This window comes from Perissodus microlepis, chromosome 5 (genome assembly GCF_051167445.1).
Source record: "Perissodus microlepis isolate ML-2025 ecotype Zambia chromosome 5, ASM5116744v1, whole genome shotgun sequence".
Classification (NCBI taxonomy): domain Eukaryota; kingdom Metazoa; phylum Chordata; class Actinopteri; order Cichliformes; family Cichlidae; genus Perissodus; species Perissodus microlepis.
This window is the reverse complement of record NC_140465.1, coordinates 14933320-14960489: the sequence shown is the minus strand read 5'-3', so window position 1 is coordinate 14960489 and position 27170 is coordinate 14933320. Positions and strand designations below refer to the sequence as shown.

General features: G+C 43.2%; 1 protein-coding gene across 3 annotated transcripts in view; it reads right to left on the bottom strand.

Annotated features, from left to right (window-relative positions):
- The window catches only part of srgap2 (SLIT-ROBO Rho GTPase activating protein 2), a 56805-nt gene that overhangs the window by 20043 nt on the left and 9592 nt on the right, over positions 1–27170 (bottom strand). Inside the window, exons 1-3 of one of the 3 annotated variants that reach the window (XM_084928089.1) lie at positions 7006–7161; positions 5935–6127; positions 1352–1514 (exon numbers count right to left, since the gene is read on the bottom strand). In XM_084928089.1, the coding sequence (XP_084784215.1) occupies positions 1352–1514; positions 5935–6127; positions 7006–7135 (486 nt within the window). In that variant the 5' untranslated portion in view covers positions 7136–7161. Of the gene's footprint in view, positions 1–1351; positions 1515–5934; positions 6128–7005; positions 7162–27170 lie in introns of those variants that run through there. The other 2 variants (XM_084928088.1, XM_084928090.1) reach the window with 2 other exon arrangements.

The following is a 27170-nucleotide window of genomic DNA, read 5'->3' as shown; positions in this document are numbered from 1 at the left end:
GAGATGAATGTGTTAGCTTCTCTAATACGGGTTGTGCTTTGCATCTCCATGAGTTGTGTTTGTGTATAATAGCCCCTGGCACTACTGGTATTCATGCCACTGACTGGAAATGTTATAAATGAACCGATTTTCCACTTAATTAGCCATCAGAGCATTCTCTGTGCAGCCTGCTTATGGCCTAGACATGATGGAAACAACCCACATGCACATGCACCCAGTATTAAAAAAAACATGAAAAATTTAAATCAATGTCCAAGAGGATAGAGGACAGGAATTAGTGCTGCATGTCAGACAGGCAGAGAAATGAAAGTAGAGGTTTGTGTGCGCTCCTGCCACTTGGGATCTGATTGTAAATGTAGTTCAAAGACAGCCTATCGGGTTGGAAATCAGCAGCCTCTGCCATGACATTCCACTCACAGATGGCCTCACTTTGCTGTCGGAGCAGACACTTATCTTTCTATACTTGGAGCGGCTTTCCTCTGATTAAATTTTTTCTCTGCGCCCATCCCTAGCCTTCTTCAACGTGACCTTTACCTTAGAGTCAACTCTTAATATCCAAACTAACACTTACTGTAAATTTAAATTCAGCCCTTTGTGTCCATCGCTCAAAGCTCCAATACGCTGCTAAAAAATGCCAGAACCCTGCAGAAATGTTCACAATCTGAAGCTCACACAGAGCAAAAAGGAAGCGCTGGAGAAAAGTAAGTGGTTGTATTAAACAGATTAGAAATTTTATTTGCATTTTTGTCACTAAGGGCTTGTTTATTTGGTCTCATATCCTGGAGATGAGCAGCAAACTCCCAGGGGAGAATACTTCCTTGCCATTTGTTGTCATGTAAAGCCCACTCGCTCTGTTCCAGTTCTTTCGTTTTATTCTTTTTTTTTTGTTCTTCCTCCACATTTTTACTCTTTCATCTCTTAGACTATAAAGGCAAAGATCAGGGCGGACAAGGAGGAGGTTTCGGTATGAAACAGACAGTATAAACTCTCCTGGCCTGAGGTTCTGCTGCCTCGCTGTCAGTCAATAAATCAGCCGAGACAGAAAACAGATGCTGGGAGGGGGGTTGGGGTTGGACATGGCAAAATATGACATGGATGTAGCACATCGGGCTGAATTCTTTCACTTCTTTACGTGAAGTGAAAGAATGGGGAAGGAGCATCTACCTAGCAGCAGCATGGATTTAAAATGTATTCACACATGAGAACGGCTCTGAAATAACTGCAATCCTTACGCCGTTAGGTTCCCCACATAAATCAAGCTAACCGCGATGGACAATTAAACAAAATTACAGTGAGGAAAAACAATCAGAGCGAGGCTCTGATGTTTCTGCGTGTTTGAGTGGGTGCTTACCTTCTTGAAGAGGCGCCCTGAGTCCTCACTGATCTGTGCAAAGCGGGGAATGATGTTGTTGAGGTAGAGGTCAGACAGAGTGGCGTGGTCGCGGCTCTCCCTCTTCACCTGTTGCAGCAACAGGTTCCAGCAATTCACCGGAGATAAAATGCTCTGCTCCTTCCTGTACGCACAGAGAGAAATGACATGTCTTTATTCAAGGGAAGCTGTAATCTAAATTCCTTCATCTAACGTTCACTGCAAACTTGTACACACAGGTCTATTTTATGTTATATGCAAAATCAAGCAAACGGTACACCCATAATACAGCTTTTACAAACATGAGACAGGGCACTGGGATAACAGGGATAGACAGAGAGTTTGTAGACAGACTCTCTTACACACATACATACACAAAGGGTTGGTAAGCCAGCCCCAACGCAGGATTCAGCCAGGGTACAAAACCCAGCAGGAAGAGGTAAGGCTCCCCTGCAAGCACAGCTGCTGTCGAGGGAAATAAGCAAGAGCAGAAAAAGATGGAAAAAAGAGGGCAATCTGAAGACTGTAATCATTTCACTAACGATATAATGGTTCAGTGGTGTTGCGCTCTTTGTTTCAAAGCCATTACACAAATGCAAAGCTGTTAATGCCCTGCTTACATGACAATACAACAGCTTTTATGGGGTGTGCACACTATAAAAGTGTGTGTGTGTGTGTGTGTGTGTGTGTGTGTACTATAGTATGAGTTATGGATGATCTAGTGGGTAAAATGGATTATGAGTGAGTGTAAGTGGATGAAAGAAGGCCTTTGTGTTGTTAAGAGGAGCTTTAACTGGATAGAGACAGCAAAGAGCTGCAAGGCAATTATATCACACACACACACACACACACACACACACACACACACACACACACACACACACAGGGGTCAGGGAAAGTAGAACAGTGACCCCAGCACAGACAACGCCAGACAGACAGAGAAAGTCTTTGATTTGACTAAGTGGGGGTATACAGCGGGGGCGGTGAGGTGACTGTGTGCATGTGTGTGAGTAAAGAAGGTTTTCTGGGGGTGTGTAAGGGTGGTTCGAATGAGATGACTCAATGGTGGTGATGTGATAAACTGGTACTGGGTGACACTGGTCTCAATGTCATATGACTAACTACATGAGTCTAACAGACAATCCATCCGCACCACCTCAATACTGGAACCCGTCTCGCACTTGTTATGTGGATGTACCTCACTTTCCTTTCAAACTTCTCTCTTCTGTCTGATTCATGTCCGGTGCGTCTGTCTTTACTGGTTGCACAACAGACACAAAACATGACTCCAGTTCCTCCGTAAGCTCAAGAAGACAGCCTCAACGCCACCATGTGACTCGTCACCCTGAATCCACCAGCGATAACCATGGCAATGGCACTGCGGCACTGGGTGAAATATCATCCAAATCCCTCTCTGACCTTCAGCTACTGCAAGGTAAACACTGAAACATAATTGGCCCCCCCTCAGGTCACATGGTGCAGATGCTGTTCCATACTGTTACAAAGGCTTCATCCCCGCATGAAGTTATTTTCATTACTTCCTCGCAGGCATTACAGCTTTTGCAGCAATGCATCTGTGCGTGAGGATTACTTGAGCGCCTGATTTAGACAGTGACACTAGACAATACAAATTACAAAAAAAGAAAAACGGGGCAATATGTGAAATCTGGGAGAACTAAAATGTGCTTTCATGAATCTGTGTGAAAACTGATTTTAATTCCTGGTGCATGATTTTTGATTTTGTGGTATTTTAAAGGAGAAAATAGATAAAGCCGTGGACTTAAACTTAAAAAGTAACAGCACATGTAAAACGGATTTTTACTTTTTTCATCCCATGGGTGGTCATGCAATCATGTGATCAGATCTCAAAAAATCTCATTCAAGTACTGGACTGTGCAAGAGGCTGCATCTTATTAACAGTCAAACTGTCCTAATATTTAACATAAGGGCAGGCTTTGAATGAGTGCACAACTTGTGAGGGCTTCTCCATGTGACCAATCAGCCTGTCAGCCTAAGGGCACACACACACACACACACACACACACACACACACACACACACACACACACACACACACAATACGGCTAAACCGTGCAGTCACCCCCCAACCGCTGCTGTATGCAGTCTGCCAAATAACTCGAATACCAGGGGTCTCCACGGGATCAACACACTGACAACCCTCACACCCCACATTGCTTAGAGCACCATCAACGCCTAGCTGTGCCGAGAAACATCCACAACACCCTTCTACACACACACACACACACACACACACACACAAATAAGCACAAATAGCCGGAAAATAACTGAAATTCCAGCATGGCACCCGGACTGAGCAGCAGCAGATGCAGCAAGACTGTTAAATACACAGATGTTGGGAGAAAAGAAAAGCAAACAGGGTGGGAGAAGAGCACAGAAATGAATGAAAACTACAAAGTGAACAGTTTTCAGTCATACTTTTGGTGCCTTACGAGGACTTAGTGGATATGATGGGAGCACACCTGCTGCTGCTGGAGCTCCAGTCGAGCAGGTAACCTACATCTTCTCTTCTGTTTATTGCTCTCCCTTTTCCTCATCCTCTTCTTTCCCTCGCCCACCCCACCAATATGCATCGCACAATCTGAAACTGTCTCAGTATTGATCAGGGCTGGAGGGTGTGTATGAGGCCGAGTGAATTTGTGTGCGATGTGGGGTATGTCCTCACGGTTGGAATTGGGTTTCGTTTAGAGGACCTATTGATCCTTTTGAGTCTGCGAGAGAGCACGTAAACATGGGTTTGCCCCCAGCAGGGATATTAATATCTCTGGAAGGGTGCATGATGCTTAAGAAAAGGGAACAGTCACTCTATGGAAGAAAGAGGAAGGCTGGTATTTAGGAGGTAATAGTTTAGAGGAAGTCAAAGAAAATATAGAAAAGCTGAGCAGGAAAAAGTCCCTGTCCTTTGTTACAGTTTCAGTTAACTTGGAAAATCCAGAATATCGAAAATTAAAAAGATTATTTCTGTAGAAATGAGCTATACCTCTAACGCTTCTAAAACCAAAAGCTGGTAGCTAAAAGCGCCACTGCTAATGATTTTTTGATTATTGTTATTACCAGTTAGTTTCACAAACACAGGGTTAAACACTGTATCTGTCCATTATTATTAACAAAATGCATCAATTAGCATTTGAACATAAGCTGCTGCTCCATGAATGAATTCCCATTTTCTGAGCATGACAGACAAACATATTAATCTGTACGATAGCCTTAATTACATCAAGGCAATGCAAATCAAAGTACTAAATTATGTTTCTGTCTAATCAAATGCTTGTTTTTGTCCCTTCATGTAAAGCCTTCGTGACAAACATAAAAAAAACAAAAAACCTGAACGCTGGTTTGAAACCCTATGAGGGTAAATTTCAATTTACAGAATCTGTGTGTCTCTTTGTTTTCTCATGTGACTCTTTTAATTGGGCCTTCAGTCCTAGCAGGGAACATGAAAGAGACAAACGCACAGAAGGATGACGATATTGTTTCTGCAGAAAGGGCTGTTTCTGCTCATTTAAGAGTAAGCAGTTACAGATGACACACAGCTGTGTGACAAGTCATCAGACATTTAGTGGAGCTATTTGTGTCCCTATGGGTTGGTTAATGACGTATTAATGATACTGCAGTAACGACAACAGGAGCTTATTGCTTGTTCAGCTAAACGGCAGGGATCGCCCATTATATGTACTATTGCATCTAAAGGCTGTTGCCAGCATAAACCCGTGTATTATATCTCAGCCTTTAGCAATCCTCAGAGTTGGCGGTCAAATTCCTGTTCACAAGGTAAAAGATGGAAGTGAGATGCAGTGAGGCAGTACTATCCAATAGGATATGTGGTGTGTGTTTAGTTTATGAATAGCTAGCAGTTCAGTGAATCCTTCCCTACAGGGAGGCAGACTGCTAAATCATTCCCAACTCAAAAAGTGACAATTCTACAAGAGCACCAGAGGCTGCTAATGCCGATGAGCTCCAGTGTGTATTTATATGCAACTTATGCAGTTTCATATGAAGAGAGAGAGAGAGAGAGAGACAGAGAGAGAGAGAGAGAGAGAGAGAGAGAGAGAGAGAGAGAGAGAGCGAGAGAGAGAGAGAGAGCAAGAGAGAGAGAGAGAATCCTTGGTTTGGGCAATGATCCACTCACAGCAAGGCACTACAAAATAGTCAGAGCACAAAATCACCACCTGACCATTTCTGGCAAAAGTTGTCATTTCCCTCCCTCAGACACGAACACTGACTCACAGGACCACACAGACAATCGAAAGGAGCCCTTAAAATGCAGTGTGCACGCAGCTACAAGTCAAGCAGCTATTTCACATTTATCAGGAAGGAAGTCACCAGTCTCTGAAGCAATGCTGTTTTTTTTTCTTTAAATGCTAAATATGGAAGCTGGGTCAGTTTTGTCTCACTTGAGACTTTTACAGGGGCAGGATATTAATTGCCCCACGCACTTAAAAATACACGTATGCGACCAAAAGCCATAACCTGAGGCTTACTGTCAAAATAAAACTACGTGTGCTGTCTGTGTGATTTTCTCATACTTGAGTAGATGGTCCTTGGTGCTGCGCGTCTTTGTGAGGAATCTTTCACCCAGCTTCTCCAGGTTGCGGCTGTAGTCCATCTCAATTTCTGCCTTCTTTCGAAAGAAGTCCTGCAGGTCCTGAAGCAGCTGCACCCTCAGCTCGCACTGCTGGTCCAAACACTTGAGCTGCTCCACCAGCTGAGCACGGACCTCTGAAAGGGTAAAAGGAAGGAGTACAGAGTCAGAGATGACGCTAGCTTTTTGGTTAACATAGCCATGGGCCAGGTGAAATCAACACACGAATCAATGTTTAATGTGCAATCGGTCTTTGCTAAAAATCAAAGGCCTTTTCATATGTTGCTGTTGGCTATACACCACTACCATTAACACACATTTCACAACGATGTGTAAGATGTTAAAACAACCCCTTTACAGCTGACTGAATGACTGGATGTTCCAGTAAAACACCTGGCACTGTGTTGGCTTGGCTGAACTCCATTCCTCTCCCACCCGTCCACAATGCACAGACGGCTAAGCGTGCGTGTGCGTGCGCATCATCATATTTATAAGTGTGCATCTGTGAGTGCGGGATCAGATATCATCTTCCACACAGACATATCTCCAGAGGCAGTCATTTATCCCAGCTTATCACTTTTCATTTTCCTCCTGCCTCCTCCCTCCTCGCCATCATCGCTCCTCCATGCTGCTTTCCAGTCTGGCCCTCAAATTAATAGAGTGCACTCAGTGCAGGCACATTCAGTAACCGTATTCAATCACGGGCCGCAAAAAAGTTCTCTGGAGAATCCTGCCCATTGCAGCTACAGAACAGGAGACACAAATCATACACAGCAGCACTTCTGCACAGCCAAGGACACACACACACACAGACACACACACACACACACACACACATACATACACGCATACACAGAGGTGATAAGCTGGATCAGTCCTGACAGCTGACAGATTAATGCTATGCTCCCATAGCTTCCTGCCAATGCCGAGCAGTCTGCATCCCTTAAACGAGTTAGGAAACAACACACGCATTTCTCTAATTGTCATCATGGCTAATCTACCACAGCTGTCATACCTCTACAACGCTGGCTGTACAGAAAGCGGATGGTTTTGGTCTCCATCCTGGCTTCAGTGATGTATGGATTCCCTTCAACAATATTCACACACTCAGACACACACATACAGACACACACGCGCGCAGTCATGCAGTCAGCTGCCTGTCCAGCCAGCAGCGACTGTTGATGCTGCCTTTGTGTTTAACAGCTGAGAGTGCAGTTTCTCATTACCACAAAGAGAAGTGGGATCTCTAAATGTGTCTGTGAGCACCCCACTCCTCCCACTTCTCTCTCTCTCTCTCTCGCTCTGTCTCATAAACACATACCTAAACACTGTGCCACCAGCCAGCGGCCACTGTCGTTCTTTACTGATTCAAAAACCAGAGTTAGGGAGTTTTAAGACACTGTGGGCAGGGGGGCAAAGGAATGCACACACCGAGCCTGTATCAGTGCTAATGACCTGGTGTGAACATTTGCTTTCACAACATGTGTTTTTGTCTCGCCGGCTGCATACGTGCGTGTTTGTGTGCAATTTTCTCGTCGCACGCCGTTGTCAATGATCCAGAGTGAGTCAATGTCCTGCCCCTTAAGGCTGTGACACAAAACCTTGTAATTAGCCCATCCACGACGACAACACACAACACCTCCAACAAAAACAAACCTGTCCATCCATAAGGAACGTAAGAAGGTGACAGAAAGCATATGGTTATCAGCGTGGAAACAGCTTGAGGGGTGGAGGATATGTACAGGAGGGAATTTTTTTTAAAAAAGCGACAGCTGAGTCCCATGTGATCCAAATGTTTAGAAAGCAGATTTAATGGGGGGAAATTAATTTAATAGGGAGGCCGTGCCCTGAGCCCTGAAACCCCTCTCAGGCCCCTTACATTAGGATGAAGAGCGAGTTTGACGGCATGCTTCATTTATAAAATATATGGCTGCGTTACATGAGCTCTCCCCACTAAACCCTATTGGTACTGGCTGCTTGACACAATTTCCTTAAGGGGATGTAAAAAGCACAGACGGGTGACAAATTAAAGGAAAAATCCACCATAAAGTCTCATCACATGTGAGCAGAACTGCTTCATTGAGCTTTGATATTCATTCTCCAAGCCCCTGAAACTCTACTGCAGGGTTATAAAAGCCATCCTGTATTGGGGGAGGGAGGCACTGTAAAATATGCCAATAGAAAATATCCCATCAGTGTTCAGCTTCATAGGGCACAAAAGACATTACGTGTAAGTGAGAGCATTTTCATACCAGTCACTGACCTCTCATGCCGTGTAGATAAAGTAATCACTCAGATGTGTCAATACAAAGGGTCAAGTGGTCCCAAACCATGTCAGCATGACTGATAGGGGATAAAACATGCGGTTTGCCTTTTCATTCGATTTGCCACCACTATGCATTTCCGTCTTTAACCATATAAATACCGTTACGACCAAAAGAAGCCGTTTGCTTAGTGAAAGGGAGTTTGCTACAACAAAAAGGAGAGGCAGCAAGTCAAATAGATTCAGCACAGGTCTTCCCTTCGGTTTCATCCCTCTGCAATGATTATCATCCCCCAGCAAGTAAGAAATGGTATGTGAAGTGGGATGTGAACTGGAATGTGACGCCTCCACCCCCTCCAGACAGTCCAGTCACATTTTCCAGGCAGATGAGAGCAGGTCTTGTAATCAGGCTCTGGGATTCTACTTTACTGATGCTCTTCTCCCTGTTTTTCTTCCCTCTCTCCCCTCCGCCTCCTCTGTCTGTAGTGCTGAAGGCTGGCTGGCTCTGTTTGCACGAGCCTCGTCCATACGCGTTTCAGTCTGTTCGCCCGTCCAGCCACACTACGATCACAAACAGGATCAGTTTGGAAAAGGAAGAGATGACTGCTACCTTTGAAGCAGCTAATCCTCTCTTTGGTTTCTATTAACATACATAGTGTATGTCTCCCAATAGAATATAGTCACACTACTGCATTTTTCTGTTTTCAGGATCAGTCTTTATTATTGATTTATCTCTTTGATTCTCTCCAGACACAGCAGCCACCTGTTGGTGTGTTTGGGCAAGTTAGAAGGTTGTATATAAATGATATCAGGGCAAATCATATGCCTGGAAGATTAGTGAGCTCACAAAGTAGCAGTGAAATCTGAGAAGTTCAATGTCTTTTTCCCATTTAGATTATTCCACCTACACCCACGTCTCCCTATGGTACATCATAGCTTATGATACATCATCATAGAAAAAGGAAGACGGCAAAAATAGATGATGGATGAAGACAGAATACTCTGAGTAAGGTGGCACTTCATTGGACTAAGAGTGCAGGCAGCTTGTCTGTGTTGCCTCAACTCAAACCTGAGACAGATGTGTCGCTGCATATTAATGCGTGGATGGACACTGAGGAGGAAATTAAAGTAGAAAAAAAGGCATAAATATTCTGCAAAAGGCATTACAACCATCGACCTGAAGTTCACGGTACATAGACAACCACAGCGTGAAGGCTAAACATAGCTTTCCCCCATCATTTCCTTTGCTTAGAGTTATTTCTGCAGCAAATTTCCCACCAGCTTAACGCCGTTTTGTTTTGTAACTGACAAAAGTGATGGTTGCCCTGGATGCCATTGTGTACTGGCCTACATACACAAGCTACACATAATGCTACAAGGACTCATTATACCTGAAAACACCCTGAGCTATGGGCACACACACTCACACACACACACACAGCAATGTGACACTCTGAGTCCAAGTTGTCACTTTGAGCTGTTTTGACAGCAGCTTTCCAGCCTGCTCCTGGAAGCCCCGCCCTAGTTCTGTCCCCCTCCGTTACTATATTATTATTACACACACACACACACACACACACACGCACGCACGCACGCACGACAACTGTTTACAAGTATGTGATGAGTGTTTGAGACAAGGCTTGAAGTGGCTGGAGAAGGAGTGTGACAGAGAGTACAGACAACAGAGGAATGACAAACTACGACAGTCCACACAGTTGTGTTGATTTACAGGGTGCAGTAAAGTTCTGGTTTACGGCTCCTATTACTTTTGGTAACCATGTTCTATGTGTGCTCAAGTATGGAAATTCCCATTTCCCTTCTCTGCAGACATTATTTATGTGACATTATTTTGTTGGAGCAAAATAATGCAAGGTGAGAAATATGTTAATATAGAGTAGAAAACCTGGCTGTATACATCAGGATTATCTCTCTGCAAGCTCTGGGCCTACAAACTGTGGGCCAGGTAATCAGTAATCACAGCAGGAACACAAGAACACACTCACACAGTACAGTTAACTAGGACCAAGAAATCCAAGTCAAACATTAGGAGATGTAGCTCCCAGCAAAGTACAATATTACCCATTCTTCTTGCTACGTTTGTGTTTATGCAGTAAGGCCTGGTCTTTGTTGCTCTGGGGACTGATACTGCAGCACAGGCTACGGAGAAGCTTATAAAAGAGGAGGGGAAGCAGAAGGGGGGTGGTAGCGGTTTTGTACCACTGTGAGCTCATACCATTGTCCTCACAAGAATGAAAGAAGCAGAGAGAAAAGAAGAGAGAGGGGGGCGAAAAAGCACAAAGTAGTGTAAAGGGTGAGTAAGAGGGCGGGCACTGCGTCAGTGTGAATAATATGACCATTCATCCCATACACACAGGAAGACAGGACACAGTTGACAGGAAGTCAGCTGGACCAGTTCATTACCAGCAGGGAGCAACACGAGAGGGGAGGGTTATACTAAAACAACTACAGGAAGCATATGTGTGTGTATGTGTGTGTAAGAGGGAGTGTAGGGGTTGGACTGATGTGTGTGTGTGTGTGTGCTGTGTTTTTCTCAGACTAAAAGGCCCTGAAGAAAAACAGGCAGCTGTGGAGTTCACCAGTATAACTCACCAACCCTGAACCAGGCAACCAAAGAGAGAAGATGGACTGAGGGAGAGAAGATGGGCCAGGAGCTTACAGGTTGAAGGCAGTCAAAAGTGTGTGAGTGAGAGTGAAACAGAGACGTGATGTTTAGGCCGTTGAATGAGTAGGTAGACTAAAGCCTCAAGTTGCAGGTAGTATTTCCTAATAAGATTCTTCAGCAGGGTGGACTCTATTAGTTCCAGACATGTCAAACTAATACTGCTTTAGTGTATATACATACACAGACACACACACACACACACATGTACGTACACACATTCACACGTACGTACACACACTCATGCACACACACTTGTGGAGAGGGGAGGAAAGGATAGAGTTACAGTACAGTAAGTGTTGGAGGGAAAGCTATTGCAGGAATGGAAAGATTCCAGCCAATGCCTTTTTCTTGGGTCTGGACATTTCCTCCAAAAACAAACACACACACTCTCACTCTTTCTCTCTGCGTCTCACTCTCTGTCACACACACACACACACACACATGCATACATTAAAAGTTATAGAGGCATTTCCTCTCTCACCCAGACCCTAAAACTTTTAGGAAAAGTAGTGTCGTCTTAAGAAGGCAAGTTAACAAGCTTCACAACTTGTAGACATGGAAAACCATCCCGAAGCCAAACCGCTGCAAATGTACTGTTCAGCAGAGGAGAGGAGGGACCGACAGCGAGTTCGACGGCAGAGAAATAAACGCTGGGCTATGGTCGGGCATAAACGAATAAAGGGCATAAAACATCAACGTTTACTGGTGTCACTATGGTACTTTATTAGTTTCCCATTTTCAACTAACGTCATAATGCTAGTGAATATATAGTGATACTTTCGGGAAGGCGAGGATGCAAGCTCCTGACCTTTCTCACACGCACACACCTTTCATATAGCAAAGCAGCATTAAAACTTGATTGCTTGGCAGGCAGGGTTATCATTTTCTTTGTCAGCATTTAGAAATCCAAAACACGAGTGCACGTGTGTCTGCATTCGAACAAACTCAAGCAGTGATTGGCCCCACGTCCGGACAGCTATGGGGGAGTAGTTGTTCATATTGTGCTTATTGCTTATCTGAAGTCTGGAGAACATATGCATAGTTGCCGCATTACAGCGGAGTGACATCTGCACAGAGCCTCTTGTTGACTCTTTTGATGACCAAATTTACGTCACTCTGACCCAGGCGATAATTAAACACTGCCGTCAGAGAGGCCTTATTTATTTCACAATTGTAAAGAAAGTATTTTGGATCTCCAGCAACACTTAATGGATTTCTTCATTCTTCATCTCCACCAACCTACTCTACCTCTGCTCTCGCTGTAGCAAAGTAGAATATTACAAAAAAATGTTTAACATTATATTAAATCTAAGGGTGCTTTTCATAAAGCCTCTACCCTGGAAGCAAGGAAACAGCCTCTAAGGCATGGCTGAGCGCTAACGGGATTTGTATATCAGCACTCCTAAAACTCACTAATCAATAGGCAATCTTACTCTTCATTTATACGATCTACACAAGACCCAAAGGGGGCAAATGATGTATTATGTGTGTGCTGATGCGGTGACTTCTTCTAGGTTTCCTATATTAACTTTCCCATCCAGCTCTCAGCAATAAAGGGGGAAAAGCATGCTTCTCTCAGTGACCCAGATATACTACATCAGAAGATTAGACATCAAATGGGAGTTTTTAAGTATCAAAGTGACCGAATGCTAAAATAATACAAAAATACTTCTGAAAAAACTACTAATCATACCATGATATTGGAGATACGCTTCCCCTCCCCACTGAGTTTTGCTTGGTAACTGTTACTCTTTGTCCATGATGCCCTCTTTGGTGGTGGTTGCGAGGGAGCAGGGAGAGGGGGAGGCAGTGTGAGAGAAACATGAAAAAGAGGTGACGAGGAGGAAGAGGGGGGGTGTTTTTGCAGGGGGTTTAGTACTCAGCAGGGGTAAATTCCACGGCACTGCTCCACACCTCTGTGGTCAGATCAGGAAGTCATTAACCCTTTACGTGACAGTAGGATGCTTTATGTCCAACTGTAGGAAAGACAGAGGACGTTTCTATGATCGAGTACTTTTTTTGTGGCCATGCAAGCTACCGTCAGGGTTCCTTGGACTCTGTGAGCAAAGAGCAGAGGTCAAGGGTCAGGGGTCTGCAAAGTTACTGGAGGGGGTCAGTCTCCCATGTCAACCAGCTGGTTACAACTATCGGTTTCAGCTCCAAAGAACGCTCAGCTTGTTTCGAAGTGTTCCTGCAGAGTCTATTCTTTTACCAGATCGTTATTTATTTTTGCAGCCATGCTTTCCAGGAGTATGTTCTACTTCTTTGCATTTACCTCTCCTGACACCCATATCTCTTTCTAGCCATCGCGTGCACAGCACACAAGCATTTGTGTGGTGGCAGACAGAATGTGGGGTTAAAGACTGGGGGCTGGGGGTTTCTACGCATAATAAAAAAGGCTGCTTATCAAAAGTTAACTAGCTTCTTTCGCTCCCTTTCAGGCACCGCCTGCTCCACTAACCCAGTCGAGAACGGCACTGGGGGAGGGGTACGTCCCACACACGCGGGAACTGGAGGGAAGCAATTCTGGTAAAGAAGCGAATAACGATTATCTTCCAGTTTAGTTTAAAATGCTATTGAAGTGTAGGTACTGGACTCTGACTTCACAGACAACCTAATCAGCAATCAGATATCCAGAGTCTGTGATCAACTTCTCGGTTCAACCGAGATGAGCGGCACTAAATGAGATCACACATTATCCTATAATTTAGCAACTCACAAGATTTGAGACGGACCATCTTGAATTCTTGGCCTCAAGGCTAATTTCAGTGTCCTTTCTGTGTGTATGTGTGTTTGTGGATGCTGTTCATGCTGAAGGGTACCATCCACCTGGTGTCACCTCTATTTCCTGTCTCTGTTGGACACAGCCATCTGGGCTTCAGTCTGTTCCAGCAGGCCTCATCTCTGTCTCTCTCTCCCTCTGTTTCCATCTCATACACTCTCCAGCTTTGGCAGGCACACACACACACACACACACACACACACACACACACACACACACACACACACACACACATATATGCACTCTCCACAGGGATCCAAACTATTACAGTATAGAGCTCTATGCCATCTGTCTGAGGAGGTATGGACAGGTATCAGACAAAAACCCACACACGCACGCATATCATATCACCCTGAGCCAACAGCAATATTAAGCTGAGCTCTCCCACTGTGCATGTGTGTCCACACCCTTTCCAGTGTTTCAAAATGGCCAGTGCATAACGTGCCCCCCCATGTTAATCAGCTTAGCAGCCAGTCAGGAGATTTGACTAATCCAAAACACAAGCATGGGAAGAAGCCCACTGAGTGTATGTCTGTCTGTGCAAGTGGTCTTGTCTGACAGTGCGTGGAATAACTTAAATCAGCCTCGACATTTCCAGGCAACACTCTCTTAAAGCAACAAGCATTACCACAATCATCCAAGGCTAGTTTCAAACAGCAAAGGATGGGGAAGAGGATGCCTTTCATGTGCAGAAGCATCACCGGGCGGGTAAAGGTTCTTCCCCGTCTTTATTAGCGTGTTAACACTCGTCATAATCCCAGCGATTGAGCGGCAGCGTGTAATCATTTCTTACTTCTAGATTAAACAGTCATCAGTCGTGCAGTCATCTTCATCTTTATTTCACTCCTCAGTAAGAATTAGCCCAGTCATCACTAATGATTCACAGGGACCTTGAGGGCTGTGTAGGCATGTGCACGTAAAGGCCCCCCCGAGAGGAGCATCAGGGCTTTGAAGCCTAACACAGTGCGTAATGGAAACCTTTCTGTCATTTAATAAAGAGCTATGACAGCATTTGCCGCACAGGAGAGGGGAAACACACATGCATATTCTCAACGAGGAAATGCGGCATGATACTAAACACGTGTGAGTGACTCGTATGGATGTCCTTATGCAGCAAAGTCTTATCGCGACACTGCATGAGAAATCAGTGGCATGTTGAAAATGGCTGAAGGAAAAATGATAGAGATCAAGATAGGACGCAGTGAGAGCTGAGAGCAGAGGCTGGGCAGCAACACATGAGTTAAAGGCCGTATCTGCTGATGGCTGCTGATCTTTATCCGAGCGCCGGCGGAAGGCACGGAGGCCAGGAGAAAAAGAGCAAAGGGGACCATCACACAAAGGATGAAACCCAGAGCAGCAGATGATAACATGAGATGCTATCAGCGCATCCGACTCGAGGTCAAATCGCCATAGCCTTCAGCTGCAGCTCTCTCCGAAACAGGAGGGACACATACGCAAGATAAAGGAATGCAGAACTACATGAGTAATATATAAAACGACAGCTCACCCCAAAAATCAAATAGACGTTGTTTTTATATTTTTAATCTTATCCATCTATCCATGTTTTAAACCACATATCCAACTTATGATAGTAGGGTGCTGTTTATACATACATATCAGTCTAGGAGACAACAGCTCCCGAGATGTCTGCTTTCTCTTAAATATAATGAAACAAGATGCCACATGCCTCATGTTGCTGAAAAGGGAGCAGAAATATACTTAAAAATCTCTGCAGCATTCTGTTTTTTTCCTGGAAGAATCTTTATTCTTCCATTATAAAAAAAGAACAACCACTCGGCTGTGAAGAGCGGTTTAATAATGAATTCGATTATCAACAGAAAAACAACAGCATATTTTGACTGTCTGTGTTGTTTATGGAGAAAGGAAATGCAATTTTTCCGGCTTTTACAATCTGCTTCTTCTTCTTCTTTTTTTCTGTTAGTTTTTTATATTTTGGTAAACCGATGGTAAATGACACTCTAGGAAAAATGTAGTGATGTTTTTACTACTATTTTCTTCACATTTTACCGATTAAAACAATAACGGATAAGGAAAGTAATCACTGGTTGGGGGATAGAAGTATTTAGAACATATATGTACACGTGTATTATTAAAACATCCTCTGTGTGTTATTTACATTAAGCTGTGAAAGCTAAAGTTAAACAGGATGGAAACAACGTATGTCACAATTAGACTGCAGTGCAGCTAATGCGGTCACCTGCCTTTCTGCCTCTACCTCTACGCATCTCTCCAACCCACTAGTGCAATGGTAATTTCTCTGCTGTGTGCAAGTGTGCATGCATGCACTTTTTACACATTATGGAAATCAGACATGAGTCTAACTGCTGCAGAGGGACTGGGAGTAGAGAGAGAGCGATAGAAACTGGGCCATGCTCCAAGAGGAGGCTACCAGCAAAGACAACAACTCCACACCTCAGCACAACAAACCACCACACGCAGTTCTGTGTAACGGCACAAAAACTTCACAGGGGATTTTTTTTTTTGTTTCTCTTCTTCTTCTTTTTCCCTGCAGCACTGTTCGGGCTTTAACTGGTTTTCCACTGATTTTCACGATAAAAAAAAACCAGTTACTCTTCTTCCTTGGGGCGGACCGAGAGAGTAGACAGTGAGGACAACTTTTTCTTACACCCCGAGCAATCAGTGTACAACAACAGTCCCACGTCTGCGATTAGGATGGGTAACTTGGGGGAAAGCAATTAACCAGCTTTCATTTTAGACACTTGGCTTCCATCTATCACATTTACACCCCTTTTTTTTTAAACATAATTATTTCATGTGCAGACATAATGAGATGCTTGCAGCATCAACTGGTTTGGATTATCCAATCATCAACGAAGGGTTACAAAAGAGACTTCTCACAGACGGCCAATAAATGCACTTTTTTACAGTATTTAAATACATTTTTACTGAAGGTTACTGCTTCAAGTGCGATGGAATCACAGTGTCCTGAAGACAAAACCAACTATTTGAGGCAGTGACTGAAGGAGGGCAGGAAGAGTCACAAGCACACATACTGACCCATGAGGCTCGGATCATGGGTTATCAGATTTGGTGTATCCAAGTACCCATGTCATGAAAACAGATACTTTTGTAAAAGGGGGAATAAAGAAGGGCCTAGGTCATTGTTCAGTTGTCCACACTCTGTCTGTTCATTTTTCCCTCTTCCATTAGCACTGAGCCCTTTAATGAATATTTTGGGCTTCTTCACCTACCAAGGAAAGCAGCAAATGAGATTACAGAAAACACATAAGTCAGGTTATTCATTTCAGCAGGCTTAGGAGAGTGCTATGAGAGTGAAACAAGATTACAATAATCATAGACTCCAAGCAGTACTGTGCAAAAGTCCTGAGTCAGCCCTCAATTTCGCTGTGCAAGAAACTGCACAGTGACAATAAAAAAGTCTAAGTCTCATTTCTTTATATTTTGTGTCCATGGAGCCAGATTTTCTTGTAACTTTTTAAAAGCGGTCTTGCACAATACTTCAGTCCAGTCCTCACCATTTTTAAAGGAAGGTTTCTCTTTCGTGAGTTCAGCAACTCAACATTGACCTGTGAACCATTAAGCATAAAAAAAAATCATCTAAATTAAGCAATGAACCCGTGTTGTACCTACACATAACAGACAACGCAGCGCAGAACCAATTTTAAATTGTATCTTTAGCCATTTGCTACTAGCAGGCTGCCACAAATGTACACCATTAGTTGACACTTTTTTAGCAGAAATATGTCTGAGAGCAGTCTGAGAGGCATAAAATAGTCTGAGCTTTTAGCATTTTAGCATGCTGTGCAATTTGCCCTGAGAAACAAAACAACACAAAAACCAAAGAAGAAACTGAAAAAGCAGCTGACCTTAAAACACAACCTACAGCAGATGAACAGTATCTGAAAGCCCCCGTCACTGTTGGGGGTCCATTTCAGCCAGCAGTGCTGGGGCTCTTAAAATGAATTGTGTTAAAATTAAAACTCATAATTATAAACACAGATATATGGTCAAATTCTGATCCAGCATGCAACACATCTGGAAAGCATCTGATTGGCAACAGCTTCACTTTTCAGCATACCAGTGATCGAAAAAACACCAACATACCTAAAAACATACCTAGTAAAAAAAAAAAAACACCCAATGCAACACTATCGGTCATGGGCTGGCCTCCCCGCAGTGTGGGATCATCTCGACAGAGAACAGAACAAAAGGCAGCCAACATCCAAACACGAGCTTTGAATGTCCTTCAACAAGTCTGGATAATTATTCCTGAACACTACTTAAAATACTTAAAGAAACAACAAGAAAGCTGCCTAAGACAGTTCAAGCTGTGTTGAAGAATAAAGGTGATCATACCAAATACTTCTCAAGCTTGTTAGAACTCTATACATATATTTTTAGGATTTGAGGTACAGAGATGCTAATGCAGTATGCTGATGCAAAACCAGAAAAAAACCAAGAGGCCATGCAAGAACTTCCTGACCTGGCCAGCAGTATAAAAATAATTTATTTTCACACCTTTCTAAGTTTGATATTCTGTAACAGTCTGCAGCTGGCCAAATGTCATTAAAAGCACAGGACAGGTTGTCATTTGAACTTCTTCATAATGACGATACAGCATCCTTTCATACACAAATGCATTAAACTAAAGCAGACTTTTGCACACCTAGCAGGACATTCTTGCACATGGCAGATTCGTGATTGGGTGTTTACCAAATAAAGATCTAAAAAAAAAAAGAACCTCCCTGCAGCAGAGCAAATTAGGGTCAGTTAAAGTTCAGTAACTTAAGCTCTTTTCTGTTGCTGAGTGAATAAAGTAAGAAAGTGCAACTTCAGGCAATTTCCAGACCTGATTCTTCCGATACCGTTTCACTCTCAGGACAAAGACATTGTATAGGCTAGTGTTACAGGCTGCATGTTTTCACTGTACACTCAGGTAAGCCTTAAGCTAATCTTCACTGTACCTCTGAAGTAAAACCTAGAAAAAAAAAGAAAAAAGAAAACACGGTTCAGAAATAACTCACCTGTCAGAATTCTCTCAGATAAAGTCTGAGAGAAATGATACCTGGAGGATGTGTTTATAAGCCACTGCAGGGTAAGCCTGAGGATATGCTAATACACCGTGTCACAACCTCTGTGCTCCTCAAACACACAAAAACACTGTTATTTTTACTTTCTCACACATACTCATAGCACCTCAAATCAGCATCTCAAATATCACCCTCTAATTCAATGTCAGAACATCAGCACGTCAGACGTGCTGGATGAACAGTCTACTTCACTTTAAAAAAAATTGACTATGTTGAAAAAAGAATCAATTAAAAGTATTCATGAAACCCACCGTCTGCCCTTCTCATGCTTTTACTTTGTTCCTTGATGTATTTTTTGCACTTGTCCCCACAGGTGGTGAACTCTCACACACATAGCTTCACCCCCATCAGGCTATTTGGTACTCAAAGCATGTCTGGTACCCATAATCCTTCACTCTTTGTAGTCAGATACTAAATAAACCAAGACACTGGTACTCCCATATAGGAATGACATCCACTCAATGCTAATAGTAATCAATCACACAGACTTGATACCAGGGAGCCAGCGGGTTAAAAACCATTTATCGTCCAAGTCTTCATGTCTACTTGTAGTTTGCTGTCACAGTGGCAGATTTCTGTAGATTTCTGTGTGATGTAGACTGTGGTTCATGTTTTTGATCCTTTTAACCAATAAGCATTTGACCTATAACTAGGATCACTGACCAAACAATATTCTGGGACTGTACAAACATGAGTCTCTGTAGCCTTTGTGTTAGTTGTATTTCCTTAATTTGCTACGCTAGGTCTTGAGCCAGTTGTGTTGCTGGTCTGCTAGTCTTCACCTACCCATCTGGACAGGCTGTGGATTGAAAGCTCTTACACATATTACTATGGACTATTCTAACTTACAGGTCCAAAAAGACAAAGGAGAAAATTATATCTACTTTGATACATATGAGGACTGCTGGTCAAAATAAATAGAACCTGCTGAGCAGTGTTGTCCCTTCTCATGAGGCTTCACATTCATGGATGCATGATTAAAACTGGACTTCCAAGTTCTTTTTTCCCTCAGTACCTTCAATAACATGTCCCAACCCACACACTTGCTATTAGTGTGAAGACAGCCTTAATGATTAAACTTCATGTCTGTGTTGAATCCTCAATAAAAGCAAGTAAACGTCCACTGAAATGTGCATAAGCAAGACGCTGAGCAGAGGATCGCCTCTCGGTAGCTGACCCCGAGCGGTGACTTCCCCGAGGAGGAGAGACAGTGACGAGATAAACTTCTGGAAGCGTCAGATTTTTTGATTAAACTGCCAGTTGTTTTTGGCCCTGTGGTTAAATGCTACTGGTCAGCTTTCTCATGCTTTCTGCCCTTTGACACTTTGGAAGTCTGCTATCTAGTGAGTTTCAAACACATGACAGAAAACAAAGCTATCTGTGCTCAAGAATGGACAGCCCTGATACCAAGAGAGAATATACCTCTTGAGTGAGTGGAGAGTGGAACACGAGGTCAGTGACTCTGCACTGAGTGTGTGTTCAATTTTGTGCGTGATGTCATGTGTGTTTATCAGAGAGAGGACATGGTGGAATCACTGCAACACAATAGAGTACCGCAGTGTGGGTGGCCACACCCTTTCCTCTTAGCTCCCCTTAACAGACTTTTCTCCGGCCCCCAAAAAACTGCCTTGACAAGATTTTTAAAAAAAGAAAAGAAAAGCACAGAGGTGGGAAAAGAAGGGAGGGGATGGAATAAAATCCCTGACATTTTCTTTTTTTTTTTTTAAACACAACAAGAGCAAAAGAAAACCATGGGAGAGAAGAAGGGAAAATAAGATACTAATATAAGTAAGAGTGAGAGATTTGAGAGCTTATTAGCTTTGGTGGAAACTTGACAGCAAGACTCTAAAGACAAAATTGAGTAGAATGGGAGAGGGGATGGAAAGAAACAAAATAGTCTAAAAAGCCATAGATAAATACAGGGGAACCTACAGGGAAGGTTAAGACCAAAAACACTGAGCTGTGTCCTGCAAGTGTAGCTGAATTATTGATGATGACTATGAGTTAAAGGATGAGAAGAAGGAGCACTTTCAGTGTAATCTCCCAGTGTACCATAAACATGCCTGCTCATATACATAGAGTCACCTGGAAAAGATACCATGACATTAATGCTTGACAACCGGATGGGCTCCAGAGATGGGAGCAGACCCCCAGGGACAGTCTGTGGCTGTCAGGAAAACAAAAAGGTCAAGGGTTGCAGCAGAACAGAGGTAGGAATGTGGTCAACACCTGTTCTAAACTTGCAATAGTGGACTCAGACAGAGTATTAGGAGTAAGCCACAAGGTACACAAAGCAAATAAGATGCTCATTAGGACCGTTTATTATTTGGCAGTTCTCATTAGCTTGAAATACTACAAAGAGCAGTGTTCTTACTTTGCTTCCCATCCCTTCCCTGCTCATGTTTTTTCTGTCTCCCTGCCAGGTCCTCTTTCTTATCCGCAGTGGAAGCCTGTTTGATCTAACGGAGTCCTGCTGTTCTGGCTCTTCAGCTCCCAGATACCAGGCACACACTCCTCCCTCACTCACTACAGAGGAGAGCTCCCTTTTTCTTACTCCTTCACAAAAAAAGAAAAAAAGAGAGAGAAAGAGAGAATCACAGGCCCTCCACCCCCCCTCCTTTTTAGAAATCAGACACATTCTCCCTCTTGCACAAGAAACAACTAAATAATTCATGAATTCAAAATGGCCTCGCTGCTGTAGAAGCTGCGCTGAGGCCAGCTGCACTGCGTGCATATGGACCATGTAGCTATGTAAGCTATGTTGACGATGTATTTCAATCAGAGGACAGTGGCTATCATTGTCATCACCAGCAAAGCAGGACACAATGGAGAGGGATACAGCCAGGGACCTGACTCACACATACTGTAAGGCTTCCTGGCTGTTTTCGGTAACAAAGGCACTGAACAATGGGTGGTAAGTGTCAACGTGCTGTGTGGTGATACAATAGCGGCTTTACCGCACAAAAAAAATTGTACCCGCCTGTTATTCCTTGGTTTTACTGGATTTCCACATGCTGTTGCCTGTCATGGCTCATTAACTACAGTTTTTGTATATTTAACATAACTCTCAGCTGTCTTTAAAAAGTACAGCATCAGGAACAGACGGTGAGAAACACTGTTGAGTTCATCCATACAGCCATGTTCATTTCTCATTAACGTCCAGATTTGATTAGATTTTTTATTTTTAGTATCAATATTATTTAAGAATTAAACAAAGAAACCAATGAATACCATAAAAATATAACGCAAATTCAACCCCAGTTCTAATAGAGTGGGACACTGAGTAAAATACAAATAAAAATGAACGCTATGATATGATTCTAGCTGCTCAATAAGCCTTTGGTCTTCTTTGTAGTAGATTCCACTTCATGATGCGTTGAATGTTTTCATTCAGTGATATGTTTGGACTGCAGGACGCTCAGTTCAGCACTTGGGTTGCTGTTTAGCATTACCTTGCTGAAATATGCAAGCTCTTCCCTGGATGGGAGCGTACGTTGCTCTAAAACCTGTAGAAGTCTTTCAGCATTGACAATGCCCTTCCAGATGGGAAAGTGGCCACACAGGGCTTCGTCTTTGCATGAACTAGATTCATTTAGAGGTCTTCCAGTGATTTCTATGATACAATCACTCACGCCTGTTTTTAATGCAGTGCAGCCTGAGAGCTCGAAGATCACATTCGTCTGATTTTGATTTTTAGCCTTGCCATTTGCACAGAGATTTCTTCATGTTCTATCTTTTGATGAGAATATGTACTGTAGATAATGACACATTCAAAGTCTTTGCAGTTTTACACTTAGGAACATTATTGTGAAATTATGCCACAATTTTAAGGATACAATCTTACAGATTTCTGAATGTCTGCCCATGTTTCTGCCTTTCAAAGACGCTCTTTTTTAAACTCTTACACTGAGCTCATATTTCTCATTGAATAGTAAAATGTCTCAGTTTAGACTTCAGATATGTTTTATTTGTTCTCTTATGAATAAAATACAGGTTTAAGAGATTTGCAAATCATTGGATTGTGTTTTTAATTACATTTTACATTACATCCCAACTTTTGTTTTGCAGTTGGGGTTGTATAATACAATACTTGTAACAGTTGTGACTTGTTGGTTTGGATACTCAAAATAGGCAATCTAGGTGGCACATTTTCAAGTGAACTCTTGAACCTAGGTTATTAAAAGTTATTGCCAAATTAACCAGCACTTAAGTCCTAATGCACATCTGTCTGCATAAAACTTTCTGGGATGCCACAATTTATCGACAGGATCTTTAAAAAAAGAAAAGATAAAGCTAACGGTACAATAAATGTGCAAAGCGACGCGACCATAATGACTCCTCTTGGTCCACATTCATACTCAGACTCAGCAAGAAGGAATCCACCATTCCAGGCTGGGAAACTCTCCTCTGCATTCTTTAGAGGGAATACCAACGACACATGACAAGAGCCCCACTCACACTGAGTCACTTGCCTGCCTCCCACTTCAGCCTTTACATTACAGAGAATGCCTGTGTAGATATGTGTTATGGACAGCAACCTTTACCACGCAACACTGCCCTCAGACAGAAAGAAAACAAAGAGATGTGGGTGAAGCAAGTTACTGAGGGAAAAAGAAGAAGAGAAAAGGGATAGAGGTCACAAGAACATGCTTGTGTCAAACAGCTATGCCACAAATGTGCTGAAGTGATTGATGGGAAGGTTCTCTGTGCTGAAGGACATCCTTCATCTTCCCCCCGCCTTTAGGTTTTCTTTGGCAAAATCTCTGTCATCCAGAATTTCAGGGCTTTTCATTACTGAGTTTTGTTTGGGTTTTTAGATAGCTTTTTTTAAACCTCCTGGTCTCAATTTTCAGTTTTGCACAGATCCAAGCAGAAGCTGACTCCCTACTTCTGTCTCTTAGACATAAACCATTATCACAGACCTTGAGAGAATCAGGTCCAGGCATTATCTCTCAGATGTAGAACACAAGAGCTTCTACATGTATTCGGGATCCTCACTGCTTCCATTTGGATTTAGTCAGGAGTGACACCTAAGCAGAGGATACAGGAGGCAGGACGCATGACACCTGTGAACACTGTGAATTCTCAGGACAGTTACCTGCTCTACTCCCACGTGGGCTCAATCGGACACGATGCACTCTTTGTACTAGAGAGCTGTCAGTGCAGACCAATAACGTCCAGCCTGATTGATTCAGATGTTTGCATTCCCAAGTACAACTTCACCAGGTGCTGTCTAGACAAGTTCAGGGCTGTAATACATGTGAAAAACAACTTCTATTATAGTACACACGGTATATTATCTGTATGGAAAGTTATATGGAGACCCACTCCAACCCCTGTCCTGCATGCGCCACTGCACAATAGGAATGAGTGTGTGTGCACACGTATGAGGGGTGGGATGTTCCCGTTTCCACTCTGTTTGAAGCACATGGGCTGAGTCGGAATGTGAAGGGGGAGGAAGCAGCAGTGGGAGGGTCAGGGGATGGGTGAAGGCGGTAATCTGAGCACATGGTCTTTACACACTACTATGAGCCTGGTGCACAAGGAGAGCGATACCAGCAAAAAAGTCTTCACTATCAATCACAGGCCTCAATAGAGGAATACAGCAGCGCATACTGAAGGGGTCACCACATCATACTTTAACCACCTACGATGCTTGTTTAATGACAATATGACAGTCATTGCTTCCCCTAAAAATATCCAAGTCATGTTCTTGCCTACACTTTAAACTTTAACTCAGTATTCTGCTGCTTCCAACTTTCTTCATGAGGGGATATTTCTCCTTTAATAAACAAAAATAGGGCAAAGTCACTAGCTTTAACTTATGTGCATGTTTTGGGGGGGGTTGTTCTTCTTCTATTTTTCTTTAAATTAGACCCAGGCCCAGATATTTTTCTTCTGGCTAATAATTTGCAGTTGCATCACTGCAGCTTCAAAACACGCCTGACTGTACTATGATGCGGGATTCTTCAAACCACCCTGTTTAAACCACTTACAAAGGGAAAAAAGCAGCACTAAAATATAAATAACATCTAGTCTGACAAGAGTGAAAAATGAACTACAATCAGTTTTGGAAAAATAATGGTTCATAAATTGTTTTTCAACAAATCCCATAGCCATACATCAAAACACGCTGCATTTCCCCCAAGCCCCGTCATGTAAAGCATCTAACTCCAGCCTGAACGAACACACGTCTACCACAGAATCAATAAAAAACTGACTGTGGCTACACAGTCAAATGATTGCAGGGCATTTGTGTTAAATGGCATCTGGTTGCATAAGTCAACAATACAAATGGCAAATCAGTGTATGCGATTATTGTCTGTATCAACTGTACTCCACAGCCTACAGCCAGCCACACTTAAACACGTGAAGAGCACATATAAGCAAGCTCTTCTTACAGGTACACACAGAGTATTGCCCCCTGGCCATGCTCAGTGACAGTCAGCTACAGCTCCTGCATTCAGATAAATATCAGACCTTAGGTATGGTATATGTGCTTCTGCCTCTAGCCTCTGACAGCTGTAGGACAACGTGTACTCAAGGTAAACCACATTTTAGGGTGGATCATCCACTCCAGGCCTGGCACCAGCACCGACACGTCTTACTAACACAAATATATAGATGCATTCTGCAAGGTAAGCAATCAGAGGTGTTAATACAACCACACCCCCACGAGTGTACCTGAAATAAGGCTGGAGAGTGATTAAACAATGCACATCCTAGAAGGTGTGTTTGAACCACGCTGGACCACTTTCAAAAACTTGACTGGTCAAAGGTTTACATTTGTTTGCCCGGGACACACGGGTTCCTGAACTCTTCCACTTTGCAGTAACACCACTTACAGCTGGAGGGAGGAAATTTCATGAAGTGACTTGTTGCAATAGTGGCATCCTATTACAGAACAACGCTCCAATTCAATGGACTCTTTGCAACAGCCCATTCTTTCACAATTGTGTGTAAAGTCAGACAGCATATCTGGGCGCTTTTATACACCTGTGTCAATGGGACTGAAAACACCTGAATTCAAAGATTAAGACTCCAGTATTTTTTGCCCATACAGTGTTTCGCTATAGAAACGTCACACATGTTAACCAAACCCGGAGGGCACCAGAGCTACATTCCCAGATTGGTCGGATGACTGTGGGAGAGATCGACCCCCGCTGTGTCATGCAGAAAAAGCAAATGAGCCTTTAGCCTTTGTGGTTGTTTCCTACTCACATGCAGCCATGTTTTCTTGCCGGCAAAGCAGAGCCCTCTGTAATGAGTTACCGCGCATTGATGCAATAAAAGTTTAAGGCAGAGTTTAATTGACACATCTATTTCCTGCTCCTAAAAAACCAGCTAACCTCAATGTAACCTCTAGATAAAGTCAAAATGCGAGCCATTCAGCCAAAACACTGTCTAAGTAAAGCGAGTGTTTGCCTGTAGAGGTGGTGCATATGGTCTGAGTGTGGTGCAAGGGGCCTAAATGTGAGGGCTGGCTTTTTGTGTTCTAAGGATCAGAGAGCAGGGGATGCTCCCTCTTCAGAGCAGCAACCTACCCCCTAAACATTTTTTTTTATCATGATGCCAGCAAAAAAGCATGTATTCACTGTGGGAAAGAAAACGACAGTATTCCCACACAACAGTAGATTTAAACCAAAGCTAGGAATCAGCACTTTAAACAAGCCTACAAGAGGGGACTAATCTCCATCGGAGGAGCTCTGACGCTGGGAAAAACTAAAATAGAACAGGTTCACATAGCAGGGGGAAGAACTCTGTGTTCTCACACTCGGTTATACCGAAGAGAAGAGAGAGGAAGAGGCTGTGTGTGTGTGTATGTTTGTGTGGGCATCAGTGTGTTCGTGTGTGCGTGTGTGCGTGTGGAGTTTCAGAGAGAAAAGGTGATGAATGGCTTCATTAAAACAGCATTAGGAGAGGTGTGAACCCGAATGGCGAGTGCCAAAGTGCCGCGATTGCTCTGTTCCAACACACAGACACTTGTCACAATACTGAAATTCTCTCCTTGGTACCTGTAAAACTCATCCACCCCCTATTACTACTACTACCGATTTACAGTGTTTGATCTTAATGCAGGTTTAAAACACAACCTCAGGCTTTAATAATTTCCCCGCTTAAAAAAAACTGATGGGAAGAGGGAGCCAGAGGGAGATGAGGAAACAGCAGTAACACCATGCAGAAAGAGAGCAATGAAAAGAGGGAATAAAGGCAGCAGAAGAGAGAAAACACAAAGCACAAGGATGCAAAGCAAGAGAAAAAAAAACCCTGAAAGGACTGAGGTCTGAAGGTTCAAAATGGAACCAGCGTGTGTGTATGTGTATAGGAGTAACCTGATTAACCAGACCCTACAGGCTAG